The sequence below is a fragment of the Crotalus tigris genome, unplaced genomic scaffold (genome assembly GCF_016545835.1).
Source record: "Crotalus tigris isolate CLP2741 ecotype Arizona unplaced genomic scaffold, ASM1654583v1 scf7180000019840.826796, whole genome shotgun sequence".
NCBI classification, from domain to species: Eukaryota; Metazoa; Chordata; class Lepidosauria; order Squamata; family Viperidae; genus Crotalus; species Crotalus tigris.
In genome coordinates, this window is record NW_024097735.1 from 77,917 (window position 1) to 104,329 (window position 26,413).

General features: G+C 44.4%; 1 protein-coding gene across 2 annotated transcripts in view; it reads left to right on the top strand.

Moving 5' to 3' along the window:
• Positions 1 to 26,413, top strand: part of TAP2 (transporter 2, ATP binding cassette subfamily B member) — a 44,483-nt gene that overhangs the window by 4,758 nt on the left and 13,312 nt on the right. The window contains exons 5-12 of one of the 2 annotated variants that reach the window (XM_039364711.1): positions 4,074 to 4,279; positions 8,577 to 8,774; positions 10,140 to 10,268; positions 13,294 to 13,482; positions 14,548 to 14,721; positions 17,241 to 17,400; positions 19,194 to 19,330; positions 20,812 to 22,821. In XM_039364711.1, coding sequence (XP_039220645.1) covers positions 4,074 to 4,279; positions 8,577 to 8,774; positions 10,140 to 10,268; positions 13,294 to 13,482; positions 14,548 to 14,721; positions 17,241 to 17,400; positions 19,194 to 19,330; positions 20,812 to 21,165 — 1,547 coding nt within the window. In that variant the 3' untranslated portion in view covers positions 21,166 to 22,821. Of the gene's footprint in view, positions 1 to 4,073; positions 4,280 to 8,576; positions 8,775 to 10,139; positions 10,269 to 13,293; positions 13,483 to 14,547; positions 14,722 to 17,240; positions 17,401 to 19,193; positions 19,331 to 20,811; positions 22,822 to 26,413 lie in introns of those variants that run through there. The other variant, XM_039364712.1, reaches the window with a different exon arrangement.

The window sequence follows — 26,413 nt, forward strand, 5'->3', positions numbered from 1 at the left end:
AACAGGCAGCTGCTGTTTCTGGAACTGTCTAAAGGAAAAGAGTCTCTTAAATGAAGCTTGACTGATGACTTAGGCTGACCATTCATTTAATATTTTGGAGGGAAAAGATGGAAATTCTTCACCAGTGCCAATTTCTGTTCTCTCTCCCTCTCCTCTATCTCTCTCTCTTTCTCTCTCTCTCTCCCTCTCCCTCCCTCTCCCTCTCTTTTCCTCTCTCTCTCTCTCTCTCTCTCTCTCTCTCTCACACACACACACACACACACACACACACAGGATTTCCTGGTGGCCTCCCATCCATGTATTGGTCAGTTCTCATCTTAGCTTTTCAAGCAAAACTAATGCCACAGCAGTTAGAGTGCAGTACTGCAGGTCACTTTAGGTGACTGTGTTCAGCAGGTCAGCGGTTCAAATCTCACCGGCTCAAGGCTGACTCAGCCTTCCATCCTTCCGGGGTAGGTAAAATGAGGACCCAGATTGTTGGGGGCAATGTAAATATATATATACATTGCTTACTGGTATACACCGCTTAGAGCAGTGGTTCTCAACCTTTCTAATACTGCGACCCCATAATACAGTTCCCCATGTTGTGGTGACCCCCAACCACTTATACATCACTGGGTGCCAGGGGCGTGGCCAAAGAAAAGGGGGGAAAATGGTGGACAGCCTTGTTTGGCAACCCCCGTGAAATGGTCGTTCGATCCCAAATGGGGTCCCGACCCACAGGTTGAGAACCACTGGCTTAGAGAGTGCTTGCACTTAAAGTGGTATATAAGTATCATAAATAAATAAATAAATAAATAAATAAATAAACTCTGCTCCCGGGGACAACATGGTTACAACCGTGTTTTTTCCTTTCCGGCCCTAAAGACTTGTTTTGATTTGACTTTCTTCTGGGATATTCTTTTTCCCCCTACCTTTTCAATCCAGTCTGCTCTCCTAGTGGTTTCCCATTCAAGTACTAATCAGATTTAGGCTTAATCGGTTTTTTTTAAAGATCCGCAGAAGTTGGCCGGGAAGGAGTTTTTAACCTGCCCAAGAGAATGCAACCTTTGGCTGATGTAAAACAACAACAACAAAAAAACGAACCTCGGTTGTCAGTGGGACAACTTGCCTCTGGAGGTTGTGAGTGCTCCAACACTGGAGGTTTTTAAGAAGAGATTGGACTGAAATGGATTTGTCTGAAATGGTCTAGGGCAGGGGTAGGCAACCTTGGCTCTTTTATGACTGGTGGACTTCAACTCCCAGAATTCCTGAGCCAGCCATGCTGAGGGGAAAGGGAGAGGTGTCCAAGCTGAGCCATGCTGGCTCAGGAATTCTGGGACTTGAAGTCCACGAGTCATAAAAGAGCCAAGGTTGCCTACCCCTGGTATAGGGTTTTCTGCCTGAGCAGGGCGTTGGACTAGAAGACCTCCAAGACCCCTTCCAACTCTGCTTTCTGTTATTATTTTGAAAAGGCAACTGGACTGGGTTTGGGGGGGGGGATTTTTTGAGGAAAAACAAGACGTTTCACTTCCTATCCTGGAAGCTTCATCAGATGTATGGAATGTTGTGGGAGATGGAAGGACAGTGATTGACAGTTGAGATTAATGGGGGGGCAGAAATGATAAATTCTGAGAGGATGGTGATGGTGGGGGAATGGAAAGATTGTGTTTTTTCTTTGCCGTCAATTGGTCATAACACTCTCTGAGAGCCATTGTGGTCATTTGGAGTTTTATCTATGACAGTGGTGGCGAACCTATGGCATGGATGCCAGAGGCGGCAGTCAGAGCCCTCTCTGTGGGCACACGCACCATCGCCTCAGTCCTAGGCCTTCAGCTGGGTTTTATAAAATCTTTTCACTTTAGGCCTCTATCGCCATGTGCAAAAAAAAAAAAAAAGGTTCGATCAGTCAATTTCAACTTCTCACAGGGGAAAAAAAACATCTTGCAAAGTTGGAATTGATTGATTGAACTTTTTAGTTCCACCCAGTCTGCCGTTACCATCGCAGCCATGTCCACCCAATGGGCCACACTCACCCAAGGGGCCACGCCCACCTGGCACTCGACGATACATAAATGGGTTTTGGGTTGCAATTTGGGCACTCAGTCTCTAAAAGGTTCGCCATCACTGATCTATGACCTCAGGGTCACCTGAAACAGGGAAGTGGAATCTCCTTGGAACAGTCAAAAGGATTGCATTGTAAATTGGGGATAAATGGTGTCTTATCCCTCCTCCTCTGTTGAGGGAGGGCTATAATGTTTACATAAATGGCCTCTTTTTTTGTTACAATCTTATTAACTTTTTCCATACAAACAATAATAATTTTTCAACCACCGTGCTGTCTGGGTTTACATATGCTAATACATATTTAATTCCTAATCCTTTATTCTTTCCTCTAGCCAATAGTAAAATAAATTCCAGGTTTGATAATAGTCCGTTTCTTCCTTTTCTTTCAGTCTCATAGTTAATCTGTCCATCTGTGTGCATTCTAGTTTTTTTTTAATTATTTCTTCTTCTGATGGTATTCCTTCATTCTTCCAGTATTGCGCAAATGTAATTCTGGCCACTGTTGTAACGTGCAAACTCAAATCTAAGCTTTGTTTATTGATCTTTTCTGGCATTATACCTAATTTTAAACGTTCAGGTTTAAAATCCACATATTCTCCTAACATCTTTTCTAACCAAGTATGTATCTTTTCCCAATAGTTCTTTGCTTATCACATGTCCACCAAACATGATAATACGTGCCTGACTTGTGTTTACATTTCCAACATCTGTCTGGCATATTTTTAAACATTTTCACTAATCTTGCTGGTGGCAAGTGCCATCTATAAAACATTTTATATAAATTTTCTTTATAGGAAGTTGACATTGTCAGTTTATAATTTCTTTCCCATAAGTTTTGCCATTATTCTGAAACATATGTAACCCTAACTAGAGAGCAGGTATCAGCATGTTAGAATATCTGGCAGTTATTGGGTTAAATGCTAGGTATGTTGATAGGTCAGTGGGAGGAGTCTAAAAAGGTCATTAGAGACTTCCTGGACACAAGCCACATGGGAAGGTCTTTGTCTGTAAGAAGCAAGGGCCATGGAAAGTCACACAATAAGCCTGAGCCATTATGAAGATGGTATGGAAGAGCATCATACTTTTACCTAAAGATATAGTCTGAAGAAATGGACAAAAGATGTATTTTCCAGGAGTATCAACCACAGCGTGAATGCAAGTAATCCTCATTAAAATATATTTTTGTTTATTATAAGATCGTTTCTTTTGAGTTATCTGTCTGACTTGATAGGCGTTTTATATCAGAGTCAGAATAGCCATCTTTCTAATTCTATATTATATCCAAAATTTTTCACTCATCATTGTTTTTTTAACTTGTTTGTCTTCCATTTCCAAAATTTACCCTCCTTTCAAACCAATGGTCTTCCACATCAGGGGTCCCCAACCTCTGGTCCGTGGACCATTACCAGGCCGCAGCATGCCAGCAACTGGTCCACACAAACAAGCAAAGCCCCATCTGTGGGATGCAGGCAACACACAAAACTACATGTTCTCTGGTCCGTAGAAAAACCTTTCTCCACGGAACCGGTCCCTGGTGGTGCCCAAAAGTTTGGGGACCTCTGCTCTATCCAAGTTGTGGACTTCGTTGTCTTCAAAAGAATGACCCTTATATTTCAAATGCAGATGGGTCCTGAATCCAGTCCAGTGTTATGCCATAGGTTTATGAAGTGGTGGTTTTGTTTCCCCAATGTACAGATCTGTTTTTGTATGCCTTGTTTTACCTCAAAAACCAGTCCAGTTGCCTTTTCAAAATAAAAACCACTTTTGATACAACTATGTTCTGGATAACTGAGAATCTTCATAGACAGTTATTCTGATACGTTCCTTGAATAGGAGGCTACCCTGAAATCCTAGGGGCATAGCCTGGACTTAGGTGGAAATGGTGACTTGTTACAAAGAGGATACTATATCGTCCGATGCCACATCAGTGACTTTGCCCTCTCCTTCCTGTGGGGATTGTTCCCTATAATCTCCCTCCCTGTGTTGCCAGTGTGGCATTTGTTAAATAATAATCTCTTTGCCCACAGGAGCGCTGGCGTCCCGCCTTTCCAAAGACACAACTATGATGAGCCGCTCGGTGCCACTCAACACCAATGTCTTCCTGCGATCCCTGATTAAGTCCATTGGGCTCTACATATTCATGATTCGCCTGTCCTGGCGCCTGACACTGCTAATGCTGATCGAGACCCCACTCATGATGGCCGTCCAGAAGTTCTATAATGTCCGTCATCAGGTATGGATCAGGGAGGCAGATGGCGGCCTAGAGCAGGGGTAGGCAACTTGGCTCTTTTATGACTCGTGGACTTCAACTCCCAGAATTCCTGAGCCAGCCATGCTGAGGAGAAAGAGAGGTTTCCAAGCTGAGCCATGCTGGCTCAGGAATTCTGGGAGTTGAAGTCCATGAGTAATAAAAGAGCCAAGGTTGCCTACCCCTGGCCTAGAGGGAATGGTGGTCACTTCTGGGTTTCTGAGACCAATTGCATGTGGGGAAGGAATCCCAGCTTGGGTGAGGGAGGGAATGGGCCAGCTCAGAGAAAGGAAAAACAAGCCAGAGAGGGGAAGAAAAAAACTTCAAGGGAGCTGAGCAGCGCAGAACACAGTGCTGTTTCCAGAAGGTCAGAAAAGGCAAGATGGCAGCCGTGTGATCAAAATCCACTCCTTTGTCTCTGTGGCTTATACAGAAGGATTGATTGTTGGTTGTGTGGCCTGGTTTCCTCTTTTCCTGGGCTGAAAGCAGGGATTGTGTGTGTTTGTGTGTCCCTGGCCATGTCTTCAGGTGAAAAGAGGATGAGAGCGCCACCTGCTGGCACCTACAAGGACAGATAGAGAAGGAGTTGGGGAAAGACAAAGAAGAAAGAAGGCCGAGACAAAAATATAGAGAAAAAGCAGAGGGAAATCCTACACATTTATCCTCAACTTGTGATCACAGTTGGGACCAGAATCTTGGTCATTGAGTAAAATGGTCATTAAGCAAGATGCCCACATGATTGTTTCGATTATGTCTGCAATCCTGGGATTCCCGGTTGTGGTCATTAAGTGATTTCCCAGGTCATTAAGAGGACGCAGCAAAAATGCTGCAAACTGCAGCTGAAATGTGTGCAGATTTTTGTGCGGAGTTGAAATCTTCCTGGCAGGCAGCCCTTTCATTCTCATATGCTCCTGCGGCCCACGGAAGAATTTCAGCTGCCCTCCAGGTGTGGAGGGGAAATTGCAACCTTTCTTACCGGTTCCCCATTTTTGCAGTTTTCTGCCCAAGCTGGCAGAGAAGTTCTCAAATGGTGATCACATGATCATGGGGAGTTTGACAACCAGTTGTAAATGTAGTCATGTGATCACAGGTGGGGAGCAATGTTTTATGACAGCCAGAAATTCTTTAAAGCAGGGGTTTCCAACCTTGGCAACTTGACTTGTGGACTTCAACTCCCAAAATTCCTCAGCCAGCCATGGTTGCCAAGGTTGGAGATCCCTGCTTTAAAGGCAGAAAGCACCGTTTCCAAAGCTACCGTGACTTTGACCAATCATTAACTGACTGGTGTTAAGTTGAGGGCTTACCTACAATAGGACTACAGAAATAGTTCTGAGAAAGAGACAAGAGTTGCTTAAATAAATGACGATGATGATATAACAACAACAAAACAACAACAATAATAATAGTAATAAAATTGGAAGGGACCTTGGAGGTCATCTAGCCCAACCTCCTGTTCAGGCAGGAAACTCTATACCATTTCAGACAAATGGCTGTCCAGTCTCTTCTTAAAAACTTAAAAACTTCCAGTGTTGGAGCATTCACCACTTCTGGAAGCAGGTTGTTTCACTGATTAATTGGAAGTTTCTCCTTAGTTCTAGGTTGCTTCTCTCCTTGATTAGTTTCCATCTGTTGCTTCTTGTCCTGCCTTCAGGCACTCTGGAGAATAGCTTGACTCCTTCTTTTTTGGGGCAACCCCTGAGATACTGGAAGACTGCTATCATGTCCCTCCTCGTCTTTCTCTTCATTAAAGTAGACATACTCAATTCCAGCAACCATTCCTTACATGTTTTAGCCTCCAGACCTCTAATTATCTTTGTTGCTCTTCTCTGTATTCTTTCTAGACTTTCAACATCTTTTTTACATCATGGTGACCAAAACTGGATGCAGTATTCCAAGTGTAGCCTTACCAAGGCATTGTAAAGTGGTATTATAGGGATCCAGAAATAAGATGTAGAACAATGTTTGTTAGAAATAACAGGGCTGTAAAATGAGCAGGACTAATTTTTTTTTATTTGTAAAGGCAATAAATGATATATAACTAATACATTGTAATAAAATTCCTTTTCTGAAAGGAAACAACATGGAAAAAATGGATGATGCTGAATTTCTTGGACTCTTGATGCAATCCAACTCTTATCTCAGAGATGGTTTTTCCAAAAGGCGATTGGACTTTTTTTTTCCTTTTGAAAATGTTTCACTTCTCATCCAAGGAGTTTTATCCTGCCCATGCAGATCGAATGCTTCCCTCTCCACTTTAGACAGGCAGTATTCACTTAAATGAATAGATTAGAAGATTACTTTATTCACAGGTATTCTCAATCAATAATTCACAGTTACAGCTGAGATGCGTCCGGAATACTGTGGCAATCTGAATCCATTTCATTAGGTAAAAGGTTAATGGTTCTTTGTCAACCTGTATACAATCACATGTTTGCAGAACAAAGCTTCCAACACATGCATCTGGAAGCCATGGAAGAGAATGAGCGAAAACTAGGCACAAAGCCAGGAAGTACAGTCGTAAAACTTTGCAACTCCTCCCACATAGCATTAACTAACAGCTAAGACTACATTACCTATAAGCCATCTCTTAAGGAAACAGCGTTTAACCCTATAAATGCCAAACATTCTAACATACAGTTCATTCAATAATATATCATTAATCTTATAAATACTAAACACAATAACACAATTCTCAAGTATATACTGTGATCAAATGATTACATAACTGGTCCAGAACAAGTTTCTTCAGTTCTAATTGACTGCTGGGGAATGACCTACCAGTCAGAACTGAAGAAGCTCCTTGGATGAGAAATGAAATATTTTCAAAGGAAAAAAAAAAACACAAGAAACCCCAGTTGCCTATTGGAAAAAAGCACCTTTGAGACAGCCGTGATCTGGATGATTGAGAATCTCCAGAGACAACCCAACTTTTAATTTGAGTAAATGAAGCCCCCCTCCCCAGAAATAATAATAGGAGGGTATACCTCCTTCTCTGTCAAGCTTGAAGCGTGTGTGTGATATTGCTACCATTACTGCTTCTCAGCTTGCCAACGCGCTAGGGCACGGATCAGCAGTCCACGGCTCCAGAGCCACATGTGGCTCTTTGAGCCTCCTGCGGCTCCCATCCGGCTCCCATCCTCCTCTGCCATTTGCAGAGAGAGAGGCACTTGCGCTTCTCTCTCTCTCTCTCTCTCTCTCTCTCTCTCTCTCTCTCTCTCTCTCTCTCTCTCTTTATGTATGTATGTGTGTAAAAAAGAGAGTGGCCTCACGCTGTTCTCGGACATGCTGACAAGCTTATTGGGTGGGGCTCCTGCCTTTGCTGCATCTCAGCAGAAAGCAGCAGCTCGCTCTCTCTCTCTCTCTCTCTCTCTCTCTCTCTCTCACACACACACACACACACACACACACACTGAGTGGGGGAAGAGACTGGCAGACCAAGGGAAGGAGAGAGCCAGCCCAATAAAAATGTGTGTCAGCTTGTCGGAGCACAGTGTGAAGCCAACTTGCTAGGTGAGCAGAAGATTGGAGACAGGGAGAGAGGGGGGAGAGGGAGAGAGACAAAGACGGAGAGAAAGAGAGAGGAAGATAGAACTCATGCACAGCAACCTCTATTTCTTTTTAATTAAACTCTTCAATCAAGCTCCCCCCCCTTGCATGTGCACGAATGCACACAAGTTTTGCGGCTCCCAGTGTTTTCTCTGGGAAATGGGTCCAAGTGGCTCTTTGTGTTTTTAAGGTTGCCGACCCCTGCACTAGGGGAAAGGAGAGAGGGGTATGGAATGCAGGCTCCAGACAAGAAGTCAAGCCGTGTGAACCAAGGACGTTTCAGCAGGTGTTGGCCAACCCACAGAGACACTTTCTCATAACAATATTTTGACAACTGCTTGGACAGTGTGACCTGCACTAATAGGGGGAGGCAGAATTCTATATTTTAATTATCATGGTTTGCATAGGAAGTAACCAGAGCTGATTTTTGTTTTCATTCGTGCCAAAATGATGTACGCAATAAAATTTTGCATTAAGAGATTGGATTGTCTCGTCGGTGCGTACTTAGTTGGGTTCGTCAGTCGGAACCTTGACATTCTGGCTTGCATCCGGTCGCCTGCAAGTGAGAAATAATTGAAATAAAATAGAGGGAAGGGGAGCGAAGCAGTTTTGGAGTCTCTCCCCTCCAAATGAGGCCCCTGGATTTGGGTTTGGGTATCACCACCACCAGCAAGATGCCTGATCCAAGGTTGCTTTCAGGAGGCTCACTTTGCCACTTCCTTCATGATCCACCCAGGCATTACTGAAGGCGATCCAGGACTCGGTGGCCCGCTCAGAGGAGGTGGTGCGCGAGGTAATCTCCTCCGTGCAGACGGTGCGCAGCTTTGCCACTGAGGAGAAGGAGTCGCAGCGCTACGAGGCGTCCTTGGAAGACACCTGCCGGCTGAGGAACCAAAGGGACTTGGAAAGGATCGTTTACTTATTCACTGTACGGGTAAGTCTGCTAGGACTCAGGGATCTTCAACCCTGGCAACTTTAAGACTTGTGGACTGCATGGTTGGCTGAAGAATTCTGGGAGTTGCAGTCAAGTCGTAATGTCGCCAAGGTTTTTTTGAATCCTAGCAACCACATAAAGTTTTTCCAGGGTGATCTATCTCTAGCCTGTTTTTTCAAGTCTCCTAATGGTGCATTCATCACCATTTGTCTGAAATGGTACCTATTCTGTTCTGTTCTATTCTGTTCTATTCTATTCCTATTTCTATTCCTATTCCTATTCTGTTGTGTTCCTATTCCTATTCTGTTGTATTCCTATTTCTATTCTATTTATATTTCTATTCTTTTCTATTTGTATTCTAATTCTATTCTATTCTATTTCTATTCTTTTTTTCTATTTCTATTCTATTTCTATCCTTTTCTATTTCTATTGTAATTCTTTTCCTAGTCTATTCCTATTCTAATTCTATTCTATTCTCTATTCTCTATTCTCTGTTCTATTCACTATTCTATTCTACTCACTATTCTGCAACTGAATCCATTTACCTTGCTGCTGGTCATCCTCTTCCACCTTTCCTGGCATTGGAGCCTTTCTCAGGAAGCAGGGTGCCCACATAATGTGTCTGAAGTAGGATAATTTGAGTCTGTCATTTGTGCCTTGAGTGAGAACACTGGTTTCATTTATTCAATGACCCATCGGTTTGTTTTCTTGACTGTCTGTGATATTCTCAGGAGTCTTCTGTGACTCCACAGTTAAAAACTGTCAATACTTTTCCTATTCTTCCTCTTCAAAGTCCAACTTTCGCTTCCATAGAGTATCACAGGGAATACTACTGTGCTGGACCAGTTATGTAATCATCTGGCCAGAGTATATACTTGAGAATTATGTTAGAATGTTTGGCATTTAAAGGGTTAGGCGTTGTCTCCTTAAGTGATGGCTTATGGGTAATGTAGTTTAGCTGTTAGTTAATGCTATGTGGGAGGAGTTTCAAAGTTTATTGCAGTACTTCCTGGCTTTGTGTATGTAGAAGCCATTGTGAAGACAGACACGAGGTGATGTGTCCCAAAAGAGCCACGGGGTGAGTCTACCATTAATTTTTTACCCGAAAGAATGGAGAAGGTTATGATATGTTCATCAGAAGAACTCTTCTTGACTATAAGTTATTGATTGAGATTCCTGACGAATAAATAATCTGAATATTATCCCATTCTTTGGAGTTTATCTGCCTGAGAAGAACAGGATTAAAGCAGATATCTTGTTTGGATCAGAACAACTACGCCTTCACAATCTTTGTGGGTTTAAATGCATCATGGCATTTGAATATCTTTTCCATTCATGGCTGCGCTACCGTTTCTCCCACTCCAGGTCCTCCAGTTGGGCCTGAAGCTGATCCTGCTTTACTGTGGCTACCAGCAGATCTGCAACGGCCTCATGACCAAAGGAAACCTGGTCTCCTTCATCCTCTACCAGGCAAATGTGGGGTTGTACGTGCAGGTTGGTAAACATACAGATTTGAAAATGTTTTCTTCTGTATTATTTCCATCCCTTTAAGTTACGTGTCCTCAGAAATGCTGTTTTTCCAAAAATAGCACTTTGGGGGGCAGTTACCTGGGGATTTAATTGTGTTGGGAATCTCCATAAGGAGGGGAAGGCGTTCCAGATTTCAAATCGGATGTCTTTTCTCTTTTAAAAGTAATTTATTGCCACTTTAAACCATTGGGAACAGAAACCAGTAATTTGCACAAAGTTACAAGCTGAAAATTGCAGATAAGACTTGGCTGAAACTGGAGGCTCGTCTTCAAGAAGCAAACAATTATTTTCTACAGTTCGGTTGCTTTCAGAAAGTGCTTGAAACAACATGAGATACACTATAAAAAAAAAACTTTTTTCCTCCCTCCCCTCCTTTTTCTTCCTGGACTTTCTCACCCAGCAGGAGGCAGCATCTGCTCTGTAGGTTCAGAAAGCAGGGGTTGGCCTGGTTAGTTGGATAGGAGACCACCTAGGGATCCCGAGGTAGTGAATTGGACTACAAATCTCCCACCAAAGGCCCAGGCCAGGTTCTTCTGCATTGTTGCCAAGAAAACTGCAGAGACACATCTGTGTGGTCAGCAGGAGTCAGGCTGGACTTGAGCATATCATTAAAGTTGATCCTCTCCCCAAGGCAGCTTCTTTCAAGAACTTCCAAGTTTAGCTTTCAAAGAGATCATTAGTTATTGCAGGATCCAATCTGGGTCTGGTCCTGGTGATTGACCCAGATTGGATCCTGCAACTTTTATCCTGGGACACATATCTTCGCCTTCATTTGTGAGATCATTAATATCCGTAAGATATTCTATGCATAATGTTCTGGACCAGTGATGGCAAACCTTTTAGAGACTGAGTGCCCCAAAACCTTCCCCCCGCCCGCAGGGCCACCCCCCGCCTCCACAACCTGCCGCAGCAGTTCGCCAAGGCAGCCCAGCAGTGCCATGTGGCCATGCCCTCTGCCTGCACCCCGCAGCATAATCTGTGTGCAATGGCGCGAGGGCAGAGTCTTGTCCCTGCTGCCTGGCTGTCATGTCCTTGACTGTGCTGCTCCGCGCAGCCCGCGCTGTGGGGTGACTCTCCTCTGGGGGGCTGTGGATGAGGAGGGGACCATGGGAGGAGGTGGGTCTGTGGCTCTGAGTGTCCCTCTCTGGCACGCATGCTATAGGTTCGCCACCACTGCTCTGGACAAATGCACTGAGATCCTTGGGAGGAAATTCAGTTCTCATTCCAACTGGACTTTTTGAGTGTTGCTTTAGACAAGGGCTTTTCAACGGGTGGTACGTGTTCCACTTCTGGTACTTGGCCACATGGTAGGTGGTACGCCAAGTGTAGCAGGGGAGGGAAATGAACCAAAGTGAGCCAAGCCTGAGGGAGAGGCAGCTCCAGCTGATTGGCTCCAGAAGCAGCTGATTGGCACTTCCAGAAGCAGCTGAGAACTGGAGGTGAACTGAAGAAAAAGAGGGGGGAAGAGAGGAGAGGCTATAAAAGAACGTGGTTTGGGTGGGGGAAGGAGAAAAAAGACAACAGGAAAGGTTTAATCCCTTTAAACAAATGTAATTGGTTTTACCACTTTTAATTGAGTCTGTCTGTGGCTTTTAGAAGGTTTTTTTTTTTTTAAGGTAAACTGGCTTAGTTTAAAGGTAAAGCTTTCCGCAATTGCCAGAGCTTTTCAGTCTAGAATTGCAACATTGTGACATGTGACATGCCTGAGACAGCTTAAAGAGGAAAATAAACCAAAGTTTGTGTTTCTTTATTTTCTTGCTTTGCACTTGATTCCTGTGTCTTTAAGGGTACAAGGAAGGGATTGGGGGGTGCATTCTTACTACACCGTGGAAGAGCTCAGAAGGGTCAACCAGCTAGCTCAGGAGTCGACAAACTTAGCAACTTTAAGACCTGTAGACTTCCAACTCCCAGAATTCCTCAACCAGCCACAAGGGCTGAGGAATTCTGGGAGTTGAAGTCCACAAGTGCCAAGTTTGAAGACCCCTGAACTAGCTGGTAATGGTGCATATTAATAAACATGGATAAATGCATCATACATTTGTCAGGGCAAAGGGAAAGTGATTCAGCAAAGGAACAGCCACCGAAGAAATTAAAACTGGTTCTTTTTTTCTACAGTTTGTAAGATTTTATTAGATTATAAAATAAAATACAAAAATACAAAAGCAAATAGTAGAACACGGGGGGGGGGGGAAGTGAGGGGGGGAAGGGAAAAAGAACAGGCTTCCTCTGTTGCAGTAGAAGAAAGCGTTAACATTGAATGTCAACTTTTTACTTTTCCATAATATTATAAACTAGCTATTTCTATAACAACAAATGAATCTAATCAGTAAAACCCACCCACCTCCTTTTTTTTAGTCATTAAGTTTTTGACACTTTGCTAAGCACTGGTGGTACTCAAATATTGTCATGTCCTAAAAGAGGTACAATCTGTGAAAAGATTGAAAAGCCCTGCTTTAGACAACCAGTCAGAATAGAGCTGGAAAGGACTGTGGAAGTCTTCTAGTCCAGCCCCCTGCTCAAGCAGGATACCCTATACCAGGGTGTCAAAACTGCCGGCCCACGGGCCAGATGCATCCTAGCAAAACCGCGTCCACCCATTGATACGTCGTGACATGTCACGTGACATTGCAAGTTTGACACCCCTGCCCTATATCATTTCAGACAAATGGCTGTTCAGTCTCTTCTTTAAAATCTTGAGTGATGAAGCTCCCACAACATCTGAAGGCAAAGCTGTCCACTGGTTAGTTGTCCTGACTGTTAGGAAGTTTCTCTTTAGTTCCAGGTTGCTTCTCTCCTCAATTAGTTTCCATCCATTGTTTCCTGCCCTCTGATGCTATGGAAATTAAGTTGAGCCCCCTCCTCCTTGTGGCAGCCCTTCAAATACTGGAATACTACTCTCGATGCTCAAAACACAGTAGCCAGCTGTATTCCTCCCTTCGCAGATGTTCTCATGTCTTAACATTGTTGCCCCTTCCTTTTCCTCCCACAGACCTTGATTTACACTTATGGGGATGCCCTAAGCAATGTGGGCGCAGCAGAAAAAGTATTTGAATATATTGACCGGAAACCTTCTGTCAGCACAGAAGGGACGCTGTCTCCAGAAACCCTCTCTGGACACATCTCCTTCCAAAACGTTACCTTCTGCTATCCTTCCCGCCCCGAGATCCAGGTCCTGAAGGTATCTTATGGGAAAATGGGAAGCACCCGGGTTACTTTGCATGACACCCTAACACAGTGGTTCTCAACCTGTGGGTCGGGACCCCATTTGGGGTCGAACGACCATTTCACGGCGGTCGCCAAACAATGCAGTCCGCCATTTTTTTCCCCCTTTTCCTTAGCTGTGCTACTCCCCTTTATTCTATTGGCTTTTGAAAGCCAATAGAATAGACTCTCTTGAATAGAGTCTAATTCTATTGGCTTTCAAAAGCCAATAGGAATTGTCCAGGCTGTCTCTGCCCTGCTGAGCCTGCCAAAAGTCCCATTCTGCAAACAGTGCTGCACCAGTTGAGTAGACCTCGACTTACGACCGGTTGAGTAGTCCTCGACTTACGACCGATTGGGGGTCGCGGCATTAAAAAGGTTGAGAACCACTGCCCTAACAGTACATCATTCAAATGCAGTTGCTAAAAGCTTTAAGTAACTCAGTTAAATGGGTTGTGTGTTCTACAAACGTCATCGCGATCATTTAATTTTGATAAAGAACGTTGGAAGGAAGAATGTTGAGACTTTAAAGGTCTTTAAAAAGACAAAGCAAGTTTCTCTACAGGCACCCCTTAACTTTACGACAGTTTGTTTAGTGACTGTTCAGAGTTAGGACAGCAGTGACAAAGGGGACTTAAGACAATTGATCATGCTAACGACATGCAGCATCCCCATAGTCAGGTGATCAGTATCCAGACACTTGGCGACTAACTCATATTCATGACGGTTGCAGTGTCCCGAGCTGCAGCCTTCCGACGAGCAAAGTCAATGGAGAAGCCAGATTCACTTAACAACCATGTTATTAACTTAACAACTGCAGTAATTCACTTAGGAACTGTGGCAAGAAAGGTCGTAAAATAGTGCAAAAGTCACTTAATCACAGACTCACTTAGTAGCAAATATTTGGGGCTCAGCTCTGGTGGTAAGCTGAGGACTATTTGTGCTGTATGAGACTGGGACTATGGCATCTAAGTATGACATTAATTAACACAGCACATTGCTGCTGCATTTCGCGTTTTATTTGCATCTCATTGTGCCCTAGAATGTCTCCTTTGAGCTCTGCCCTGAGAAAGTGACGGCGCTGGTGGGCCCGAACGGCAGCGGAAAGAGCAGCTGCGTCGCCCTCCTGGAGCACTTCTACGAACCCCAGTCTGGGGAGGTCCTGCTGGATGGAGAACCAATTGGGAAATATGAGCACAAGTATCTCCATAAGCAGGTGAGATAGGACTATCACCTGCAGGAAGAGGCTTTGGGAAGGGAGGGGGTGATACATGACATTAGGATGATATGGTTGGAATTGTCTGGGCTTTAAGAACATCTATATCATCCGTCCGTCTATCTATCTATATATCTATCATCTATCGATCGATCAATTGATAGATTATAGATAAATGATATAGGTAGGTAGGTAGGTAGGTAGGTAGGTAGGTAGATAGATAGACAGACAGACAGACAGACAGACAGACAGACAGATGACAGATAGAGATAGATAAGAGCTGTGGTGGTGCAGTGGTTAGAATGCAGTACTGCAGGCTACTTCTGCTGACTGCCAGCTGCCAGTAGTTCAGCAGTTCGAGTCTCATCAGCTCAAGGTTGATTCAGCCTTCCATCCTTTTGAGGTTGGTAAAACAAGGACCCAAATCGTGTGGGCAATATGCTGGCTCTGTAAACTGCTTAGAGAGGGCTGTAAAGCATTGGGAAGAGGTATATAAGTACTGTTGCTATTGCTAGATAGATCACAGATGGATGGATGGATGGATGGATGGATGGATGGATGGATGGATAGATAGATAGATAGATAGATAGATAGATAGATGATAGATAAATAGACAGATAGATGATATAGATCAGGGATGTCAAACTCAATTTCATTGAGGGCCGCATCAGCATTACGGTTGCCCTTGGGGGGCTGGGTGGGTGTGGTCAGGGTGGGTGCGGCCTACTGGGTGGGTGTGGCTGGAGTGGGTGTGGCCTACTGGGTGGACATGACCAGCTCTACATCGTTCACATCAAGGGTGCCTGTCAGGGCCTGGGCAGGAGTGGGACAGATCTGAGGGTCTCTGGAAGAAGGGGGTGGGACCAGGGCAAGCGCCAAGGCATGGTGCATTTCTTCATTCCTCACAAAGGGTGACACCTCCCCAGCATGCACCTAGGGGGTGGGGCCAACATGGCAGGGGTTGGTTCCTTGCTGTTTCCAGACGGCCTTGTGGAGCTAAGACTGAATACGTTTCCACATAGATGGCCACCACAAAATTGTACATTGGCTCCCTCCCAGCCGGCCAGGACCAAGGCAGGGGGGCCGTTCTCTCACTGTTTCCAGGCCGCATCCGGCCCCCGGGCCTTGTGTTTGACATGTCTGATATAGATGAGATCGATAGATAGATAGATAGATAGATAGATAGATAGATAGATAGATAGATAGATAGATAGATAGATAGATACCGTATATGCCGGCGTATTAGGCGACCCGGCGTATAAGACGACCCCCGTCTTTATAGCCGGGCCGCATTCCTAGAACGTCGTCTTATACGCCGGAAACTACCAGTATTTCCGGCGTATAAGATGACCCCCGTCTTTGGCGCCGATTTCAGTGCTCGCGGAAGTCGTCTTATACGCCGGCATTTACGGTAAATAGATAGATAGATAGAAGTCATCCATCTTATCACATGCATTGCGTTTTTCTTTGTGTGCTTGTTTTAAAATGCTATTTTTTATGGCATACACTGCATTTTTTATGCTGTTTCTTCCTCAAAAAAGTGGGAAGAGCCTCTGATTTTCAGAAATTGTGTGGCTGACATCCACAATTCCCATAGACAAAAATGAACGCAGTGCCACTAAGGCAATTTTGGAAGCCACAAAATTGGGGCTTGGAATGTCCAAAGTTCCTCAGATCTGCTCTAGTGCAGAAGATAGTAAAAGATGCCTGGGATGAAAGGCTTTTGATTTCTTATGTTCCTTGATAAGTAAAAAGGTGCTGCATTCAAGAAATTCTGCACATGTGGTTCATATCCTGAGATAAAAGATTAGAATCTCCTTTGGTCTCTGATTGTGGCTATGCCATTTCTCTGGCGACAGTGTAAAGGTTATGATATGTTTTGGTGACCTTGAATTAAATCCAGGTGCCAACAAAGTTTGATCCTACTTAGCTTTTCAAAATCAGGTGAGGTTGGCTGGGTGCCACCACTTTGCCTCCAAATTAAAAAGAGCAGAGAACAGCACAAGCTCTACAGTTGGGAGTATTGAATCATACAACTGCACGTAAGATTCACTATAAGAAAGATTAGGGGTGAACATGATAGCAGTGTTCCAATACCTTGGGCTGCCACAAAGAAGTGGTCAAGCTTTTCTCCAAAGCATCTGAAGTCAGGACAAGAAACAATGGATGGAAACTAGTCAAGGAGAGACCCAACCTAGAATTAAGGAGAAATTTCCTGACAGTGAGAACAATTAATCAGTGGAACAATTTGCCTCTAGAAGTTGTGAACGTCCCAACACTGGAAGGTTTTAGGAAGAGATTGGGAAACCATTTGTCTGAAATGGTAATAGGGCTTCCTGCCTGAGCAGGGGGTTGTACGAGAAGATCTCCACGGCCCCTTCCAACTCTTGTTATTCTGAATTCTGCATATTGAGCATCAACCTTGAGCATCAACCAGCCCCACCTTGGAAAAGTGTTTGATGAGGAAGATCAATAGAGTTTCTCCCTCAGTTCTGATAGGCCTCCCTGTCCAATTGCAGGTGGCCCTGGTGGGCCAGGAGCCCGTCCTATTCTCCGGGTCCATCTGGGACAATATCACCTATGGCCTGCAAGGCTGCACTGAAGAAGATGTGATCAGAGCAGCGAAAGAAGCTGATGCCCTGGGATTCATCAATGAACTGGAAGGAGGCTTCACTGCAGGTGGGCAAAATCCGCTCTCCCCCTTTGATTCATCCCAGAAAACCCTATGTTCCTCCCAAAAAACCCACGAGGCCTGATTATTGGCTTTTATAAAGTGAAATCCTCATTACTTTGTTGCAATATATACAGTAGTGTTAGGATCATTCCATTGTTCCAAATTACAGTGGCGCTGAAAAAAACAGAGGTGGCAACTAGTCCTTGACTTTGCCCCTCCCCTGCAGTCATGGGATCGCAATCTGGGTGCTTGGCAACCCTTGCACTTACAACGGTTGCGGTGCCCCACGATCAAGTGAGCACCATTTGCAACCTTCCTTGCCAGCTTCCGACAAGCAAAGCCAGTGGGGAAGCCGCAAAGTAGGTGACGAGTCGCTGGGATAAATCTCTCCCACCTGGCAGGAGCTACTTCAGTATCTAGTATCCGCAAAGATAGGCACGACCTGCTCCGACACCCGCTCTCCTTTGCCTGGCAGCAGACACTTGGGGGCCCCAAAAATGTAGTACATCTCTGAGAGGTGTGGCTGCCTATGTACCCTCCCACACCAATTCCCGCATCCAAAAAGCCGCACCCAGAGTGCTGGAGCCACCCACACACCCTCGCCCCCCTGACATCAGCCACTTATTGCCTGCCAGCCTTTTTGTGAGCCTCCTGGGATTTTGAAATTCCTGTAGCCAACCCTCCTGACTTTGCTTGTGAGAAGCCAGCAAGTAATGGCAGGGGGATCCTAGCCTAATGACCAGTGGGGTTAAGTTAACAATGGCAGTTAGGACTGCATGCATGGATTGCCTTCACCAAGCAAAGCGGTCACACGATGTCCCATTTTACGCGTAGCTTGCTTAGCAACAGAAACCCCAGTCGTACTTACTGGTGTGTAACCTGAGGCCTACTGGTAAAGCTCTGGGTTACACGGATGGCTCCAATTGTAATGATGTCATTGAAAGACTAAGATAGGAAAGAACATTCCAAGAGCTGATTGCACTCTTGCGCCATTTCCAAAATCACGTGTCCTAAAATCTCTTCTGCCGTTGTTAAAAGTACAAGGAGTTGGTTTTTCTCCTCCGGACTTTTTGCACTGAAATTACCGTAAGAGAGCCAGCTGTCCTGATTGCAGTTTCCCCCTCCCACTTCAGAGAGTGTCGGGCTTCAGGGTTTGCCTGGGTCTGCAGCTCATTGCTTTGCCACCCCTTAGGGCAAAAGATGAATAGGAGTAGGAGTAGAAATGGTGTGGTGTGTGGAGTGGAGTGGAGTAGAATTCTTTATTGGCCAAGTGTGATTGGACACACAAGGAATTTGTCTCCAGTGCATAAGCCCGGGGTGGCGAACCTATGGCACATGTGTCACAGCTGACACAAAGAGCCCTCTCTGTGGGCATGTGCGCTGTCACCCCAGTCCTAGGCCTTCAGCTGGGTTTTATAAAACCTTTTCGCTTTAGGCTTCCACCGCCATGTGCAAAAAAAAAAAGGGTTCAATCAATCAATTTCAACTTCTTCTGGGGAAAAAAAGATCTCGCAAAGTTGGAATTGATTGATTGAACTTTTTAGTCCCACCCAGTCTGCCGTTACCACTGCAGCCACACCCACCCAATGGGCCACGCCCACCCAATGGGCCACATCCATCCAGCATCCGACAATATATAAGTGGGTTTTGGGTTGCAGTTTGGGCACTCAGTCTCTAAAAGGTTCGTCATCACTGGCATAAGCTCTCATACAAGCAACAATTGATAAATCACGATTACAATCTTTGGACGACCTTGACTTCGCTCTTGATTGCTTCTGTCTTTCTTGTCTTCCTGCAGAGGTGGGGGAGAAGGGAGGGCAGCTCTCCATCGGGCAGAAGCAACGATTGGCCATTGCCCGGGCCCTGATCCGTGACCCGAAGGTCTTGATACTGGATGAAGCCACGAGTGCCCTCGACACCAAGAGTGAAGCTGCAGTGAGTGCAAGGGATCTGTGAGGAGGGCTGGGGATGGACTTTAGCTGGGTTAGTTCAGGGACCCTGAAGAGCTTAATCTGAACGTTTGTGTGGTGACAGCATAGGAAAACTGGGCTTATTTGACCAGAAGTGTCATAATTTCTTCCTAGGTGATAGACTTTAAACTCTGGTGCCATCCCAATATGGTAAATTTAGAGTTTTATATTGAGTTGTCTTCTCTTTTATCAGCTTGTCTTCTGGGGGTTATTGTGATTTGAATCTCAAGTCCTTAGAGGGCTGCTGGCTTATGTACAGTGAAAACTATTTAACAATAGTTTGTAAGCAGATATGAATCAAGGTGGCGCAGTGGTTAGAAGGCTACTTCTGCTGACTCCTGGCTGCCAGCAGTTTGGTAGTTCTATTCTCACCGGCTCACGATTGACTCAACCTTCCATCCTTCCGAAATTGGTAAAATTGTTGGGGGCAATATACTGTAAACCACTTAGAGAGGGCTGTAAAGCACTGTGAAGCGATATATAAGCATAAGTGCTATTGCTATATGGATCTAAATGTTTGAGATGTTGGGTTGGTGGCTTGATCCCTGAGCTTGGCGATTTGGCTGCAAACGTTTCATTTCCATTCGGAGAGGCATCTTCCGCGCATTATGAATTGTGCTCATCTGTCAGAGCACTGGCCTTTAAATACCTTTTTGTGCAATGTAAATTGGTGTGGATGCTGTTTGTCTGGATTTTGTCCAGATCCGACCATTACTCAGCAAAATCCAGACAAACAATACCCACACCAATTTACCTGACACAAAAGGGTATTTAAAAGGCCAGTGCTCTGACAGATGAGCACGATTCAAAACGCACTGAAGATGTCTCCCCGAATGGAGACCAAACGTTTGCAGCCAAATCGCCAAGCTCGGGGAACAAACCAACAGCCCATCTAAATGTTTATTTGTACAGATGTAAATATGTTTATTCACTTTACCAGCCTGACATGCCCCTCTGGTTTTAAACTAACTTGGAGCTGCTGACACACTTAACCATGCGTAAAATTAAAACAACAAATACAGCCAAATGGCAAACAGTATTGCAGGAGAAAATCAAATATTGTGAATATTTTGCATCAGTAATTCTCACCGGATTGTGATGCTAGGAAGGGAAGTGAAAATGGTGGGCAGCTTCTCCTCTGTGGTACTTACATTCTGGTGAGAGAGAAGTTCCCTGAGGATGGGCTCCAACATGAGTCTGAAAGCTCAGAAGGCTAAACCTCTGGTCCTGGTGACTGACCCAGATTGGATCTTGCAACATTATCCTGGGACACACATATTTGCCTTCATTTGGGTGGCTTTTATTGTTTTCCAGACTGCAAAACATTTGGGGCCAAACTCTATTGCAGAGCTGGAGAAACCCTTTTCGGTGGAAATGTGAGGGAGATTCTAGCTAGTGCTTCTAAGGAACTGAGGATTTCCTTTGGATCACTGCTTCCTTTTCCAGATCCTGGAGTCTCTGCAGAAAAATAAAGCTCGGACCGTGCTGGTGATTGCTCACCGGATGCAGACGGTGGAAAACGCAGACAAGATTGTGGTGCTGGAAGACGGTGTTGTGAGTCTGTGCCAGCCAGTGGACCCAGCAGCTGAGTCCGTGAAATCAGAGGAGAAGGAGGAGGGGTTTGCAGAGCCATCAGAGTCGAAGGAAGGCTCTGATGAGTTACAGGACTCACAATCGGATGAAGAGCGTGGCCCCTCCAGTCGTGCTCCGGATGAGACTCAGCTGTGTGGGGAGGATGAGTCAGACTCTGAGGACTCACAGCTGGAAGTCATTAGAGATGCTTGTAAGGCAGTTAACTAGAGCAGGTCAGAGGGAGACAATACAGCAACTCCAAGGGAGGAGGAGAAGGCATTGAGAAACCACGCCTTGGGGCTGTTTAATAAAAAGGGAAGGTATGGGCGGTGCTGGTTGCTGAAGGCAACCATTGCAAAGTACTTCCTGGGATCATGTTCTGTTGGTATTGCTAGTGACTAATTCCGTTTTGCATTGTGTTTCGTGTGGACAATTTCCTCCATTTGGATTGTATTTTGTTGCTTTTGTTTTTGGACCATTTGGCAGGTTTGTTACCAATATTAAAAGGGTTTTTTGTTTTCTTCTGAGTCTCCAGCCTATTTCTCAAAAGGGGTTTTGTCCTTGTGCATTTAACAAGGATGGCCATAGGCTGGGACAGAATAGGTAGAGAGGTTGTGGAGGAGTAGACTTACATGGAATTGATGGACAGGAGAGGCCTCTTGTACAGACTGGTGGAAAGGACCCAGGCGGAGTGACTTCCGGCATTGCAACGGAGATGCTTGGCCACGGGATCCACTGCTTTTGTAGATGCCAAATGCATGATTGGCCGGGGAGATAGACAACAGCACCCTTCTATGGAAAGAGAATGACCCAGAAGGCCACCTGTCCATCAGCTCTTGATCAGTCAAGAGTTGATGAATGGCAGCCATTTAGAAGAGGCGGTTGTCTTTCTTATCTGAACACAATTCATGTGGTGTTAAGTAGTGACTTGGACCCCGGAAACTCTTATGAAAGATGCACAATCCTGTTTCAAACACACCAATACCCCAGTTTTTCCTTTGTTTGAATTTAGCGTGAGAGGCTTCTCTTTTTTTGGTACAACCTGCCTTTTTTGTCACACTTTTTAATATTGGTTGCGGTAACTTGACCTCTTGTTTATTTAACAAAACAAAGTCTGTGTGTGATCCCTTTTAGTTCTAGCAAATCTGCTTGTAGATGGAAGTCACATAAGTAGCTCTCAATTAGTACGGTTAGAGAATCCCACAAAATGGCTGCATTATTTGAATTTGTACTACTGGAAATGATATTGAATATATTATGCAAAGAGCCAGCTCTCTAGAGAACGGTCTAACACTGGGAAAGAAAGGCAGAAGGAAAGAGAAGTGGATGACCAATGCAAGAGGAATGGATTCAGTTTCTGAAGTGATGGGGAATCCTGAAGATCCAGGTAGATATTTGAATGCTAAGAATTGACACGGAAGACACTCAATCAGTCATTAGTCAAACATCTATACCAGGGGTAGGCAATCTTGGCTTTTATGACTCGTGGACTTCAGCTTCCAGAATTCCTGAGTCACTGGCTCAGGAATTCTGGGAGTTGAAGTCCACGAGTCATAAAAGAGCCAAGGTTGCCTACCCCTGATCTATACAATAGAATAGATAATTCAAACAGCAGTTTTTCTCAGCAACAACATAAAAATGGGTTAACCATTACCCCTTTCACAGGTTTTCAGCTTGCCAGTGAAGCTCAATTTTGAGGCAGCAAACTGTGAGCAAGGGATTCATGGATTCAAAGGCAATGAAACAGCGGATAGTTGAAATAATATATTGAGCAAAGCAATAATTACTTTAATCATACACTGTATTCAACAAGAAAATACAGTAGTTGCAAGCAAGGCTGTAAAATAACTGAAATCTGCACTGGAATAAAAAATAAGAGCAAAATATGGTCTGTTGCATCTTTTAGCTTCATTCTGTCCCTGCGAGAGAATACTGCAAATCTTCAATTCTGGCAGCTGCTATGGTATTAAATCAGCCAAACCCATTTTAATCTGTATTATGACAAGTAAATGAGTCTGTCAAGGATCTTCCACATTTAATTTGAGTGGATTCCTCATTTGGGCTCTTGATTTATAAAACAGGCAGGGAGAATTTATCAGTTAACTGTATGTATTTTATCTCCTATTGGACTTGCTATCTAATCAGACTCAAATATTTACTTTCTAAAGATCCCAGCTTATCATTAACCATGTCCCAGTGTAATTAATGCTTGGAGGATAAATAAAATTCCAGCTCAAAGCATCATTCTTTGGCCCACACGGTAAGCTTTCCCCCCATGTTTGAATCCTTTAAAGATGAGTAACTTGTTTTGAATTAATTGCATGGCTTTACGTGGTTTCTCCTGTATGGATCCATTTTGTAAAAAAAGCAAATGTGCTGCAATCATTAAAACTATTTTCACACTCCATACGTTTATATGGTCACACCTGTGTGGATCTACTTATGAGAGTCAAGTTGTCCTTTCTTAGCAAAGCTCTTTTCACACTGCATTTATGTGGTTCCTCCCTTGTGCGGATCCTTTCATGACCTGTAAGATGTCCTAAGTCAGTGTTTCTCAACCTTGACCATTTTAAGGCATGTGGACTTCAACTCCCAGAATTCCACAACCAGCAATGCTGGCTGTGGAATTCTGGGAGTTGAAGTCCACATGCCTTAAAATTGTCAAGGTTGAGAAACACTGTCCTAAGTTAACTTCCCAGGATTCATACATTTATATGGTCACTCCCCAGTATGGATCCTTTTATGAGAATTAAGGTGTCCTTTCTGAGTAAAGTTCTTCCCACATTCCACATTGCATCTATCATGTTTCTCCCCTGTGTTGATCCTCTTGGCTTTTTCTGCCTTTTGTGCTTGGTTGTTCCTGGTTGGTTGAGTCTTCAAAAGTTGATTGGGTTTCAAGAGGCTGCATAACCTTAAAAAAAAAACAAACCCAGAAGTTTACTCCTTGTGCTGTTTGTCCCCCTGGCTGGGCTGAAAAGTGGGTATTGCTGACCACAGTGGTCGGGTTCAGACACCAAAAAGGGAATACAGAAAGCAAACCAGGTGTCAAAGTTCCAACTAATGGGACGCTTCAAAGAACCAATATTAGCAGTGTTGACACCAGGATTACAGTTAATAATGTATTAATAAACTCCCAAGATTGCAAGTTTGAAGATTTTGTTCCTTGAAACGTCTCCAGAAGCAGGAGTGATAAGGAACAATTGCCATGGCAACTGTTCAAACAAAGGTTATTGCCTTTATGGGGCTGATCTATCTATTCCCTCCCTCCTTCTCCCACCCCATGAGAAGGTAACAAAGGGAAATGACAAGCTTTTTTTTTAAACCTTGCTAAGCCCCTGGAGGACCAAAAGCAATCCTCAATTAACACCTTAAGGTCTGGCTGGGGTGCTTCTCAGATCATAACAATAGCTGCACTTGACAAGCAAAGGGTAGAGCTCTTTGTGTAACCAGTCCTGTTTCTGAGGTGTTAATTAAATTGTGGATCACTTTAAGGAGCCTATCCTTAAAACTAATAATAATAATAAAACATTTAATCAGTGGTGAACCTTCCAAGATGGAAAGTGGCAGCACTTGGTGGCTTCCTAGCTGAGAAGGTAAGTGTGAGGTGGGAGATAACATACTTTCTTGGCTATGAAAGCAATGCCAGTTCTTTATCACATCCTAATAAAAAGGTGGAATCCATGGGAGCAAATTCACTGGTGCCAAGGATGTCAGTGTTAGCTATTTCGTATTTTACAGAGTGCGCTTTTCTATGTTGACACTTCCTATGTTCCAGGTTCCCACTATAATTCTGCTTTGGGTTTTCTTTTCCTGCATGGGACCATCAGCAACAAGACTTCCTGAGGTTTTAATCTAGCAATTCTTGAAAAGAGAGCTCCGTCCATATTCTCTGTATATATAAGGTTTCTCCTGTGTGAATTTATAATTTATTTATTCCTCATATTTATAGGGCTCTCCAGCTCTCCAAAATCTCTAGACCAGGGGTCCCCAATGCCACGGAAATGGCTGGCCAGTGGGCGCGCGAGTGGGCGCGCATTCACCCTCCACTTGCACTAGAGCCCCTGGCCGCTTGCACGTGTGCGTGGATGCAAACAGAGACGCTAGCGCAGGGTGGGTGTCTGCGGCCCTTACATGCATATGTGAATGGGGCTGATAGCCGAGGTGAGTTGCACAGCCTGTTTGCACTTGTGTGAACCGGGTGCTAGCTGCCGTGAGCCTGGAAAGGTTGGAGACCTGCTTTAGACGGTGTATAATAAAAAAACAGAACAAATAATTAACAATATTAAAAACAGTATATGACAGTGGTTCTCAACCTGTGAGTCGGGACCCCATTTGGGGTCGAACGATCATTTCACGGGGGTCGCTAAACAATGCAGTCCGCCATTTTTTTCCCTTTTTCCTTAGCTGTGCTACTCCCTTTTATTCTATTGGCTTTTGAAAGCCAATAGAATAGACTCTCTTGAATAGAGTCTAATTCTATTGGCTTTCAAAAGCCAATAGGAATTATCCAGGCTGTCTCTGCTCTGCTGAGCCCACCAAAAGTCCCATTCTGCAAATGGTGCTGCACCAGTTGAGTAGTCCTTGACTTAACGACTAGTTGATTAGTCCTCGATTTACGACCGGTTGGGGGGTCACGGCATTAAAAAGGTTGAGAACCACTGGTCTATGATTTTAAAAAATTATTCACGTTAAGGAGAAAGGATTCAATATTGTAAACAGTTCAACTCCTCACTAGTTCACTATTTATTTATTTATTTATTTATGAGACTTATATACCGCTTTAAGTGCAAACACTCTCTAAGCAGTGTACACCAGTAAGCAATGTATATATATATATATATATATTTACATTGCCCCCAACAATCTGGGTCCTCATTTTACCTACCTCAGAAGGATGGAAGGCTGAGTCAACCCTGAGCCAGTGAGATTTGAACCGCTGACCTGCTGAACACAGTCAGCTAAAGTGGCCTGCAGTACTGCACTCTAACTGCTGCGCCACCTCGGCTCTACTTCCTTGAGCTTTCTTGAGCTCCAACACAGCCATGTTTTGAGTGATTTCCAGAAGGGTATCAAGAATGGGTGCCACAGCAAAAAAGGCCAGTCATGTACATCTCACCAAATACAACTCCTTAACAGACAACCTTTCCTGCCAGAACTGATGTGATGGACAGATGCAATTAGGAAGAGAGTCCCTCAAATTACTTAGCTCCATACCATTAAAAATGGAAAGCACTATCTTGAACTGGATCTGGGAGCAAACTGGCAATCAATGCAGCTTGCAGAGTAGAGGTGGGATAGATGCATCACCATCAGATGAATGGTGTAACTGGCTGACAAGCCATACACAACGAGTAATCCTTAATGGTATTAGGTCTACATCAGTGGCTCTCAACCTTTTTAATGCCGCGACCCCCCCCAACCGGTCGTAAGTCGAGGACTACTCAACTGGTGCAGCACCGTTTGCAGAATGGGACTT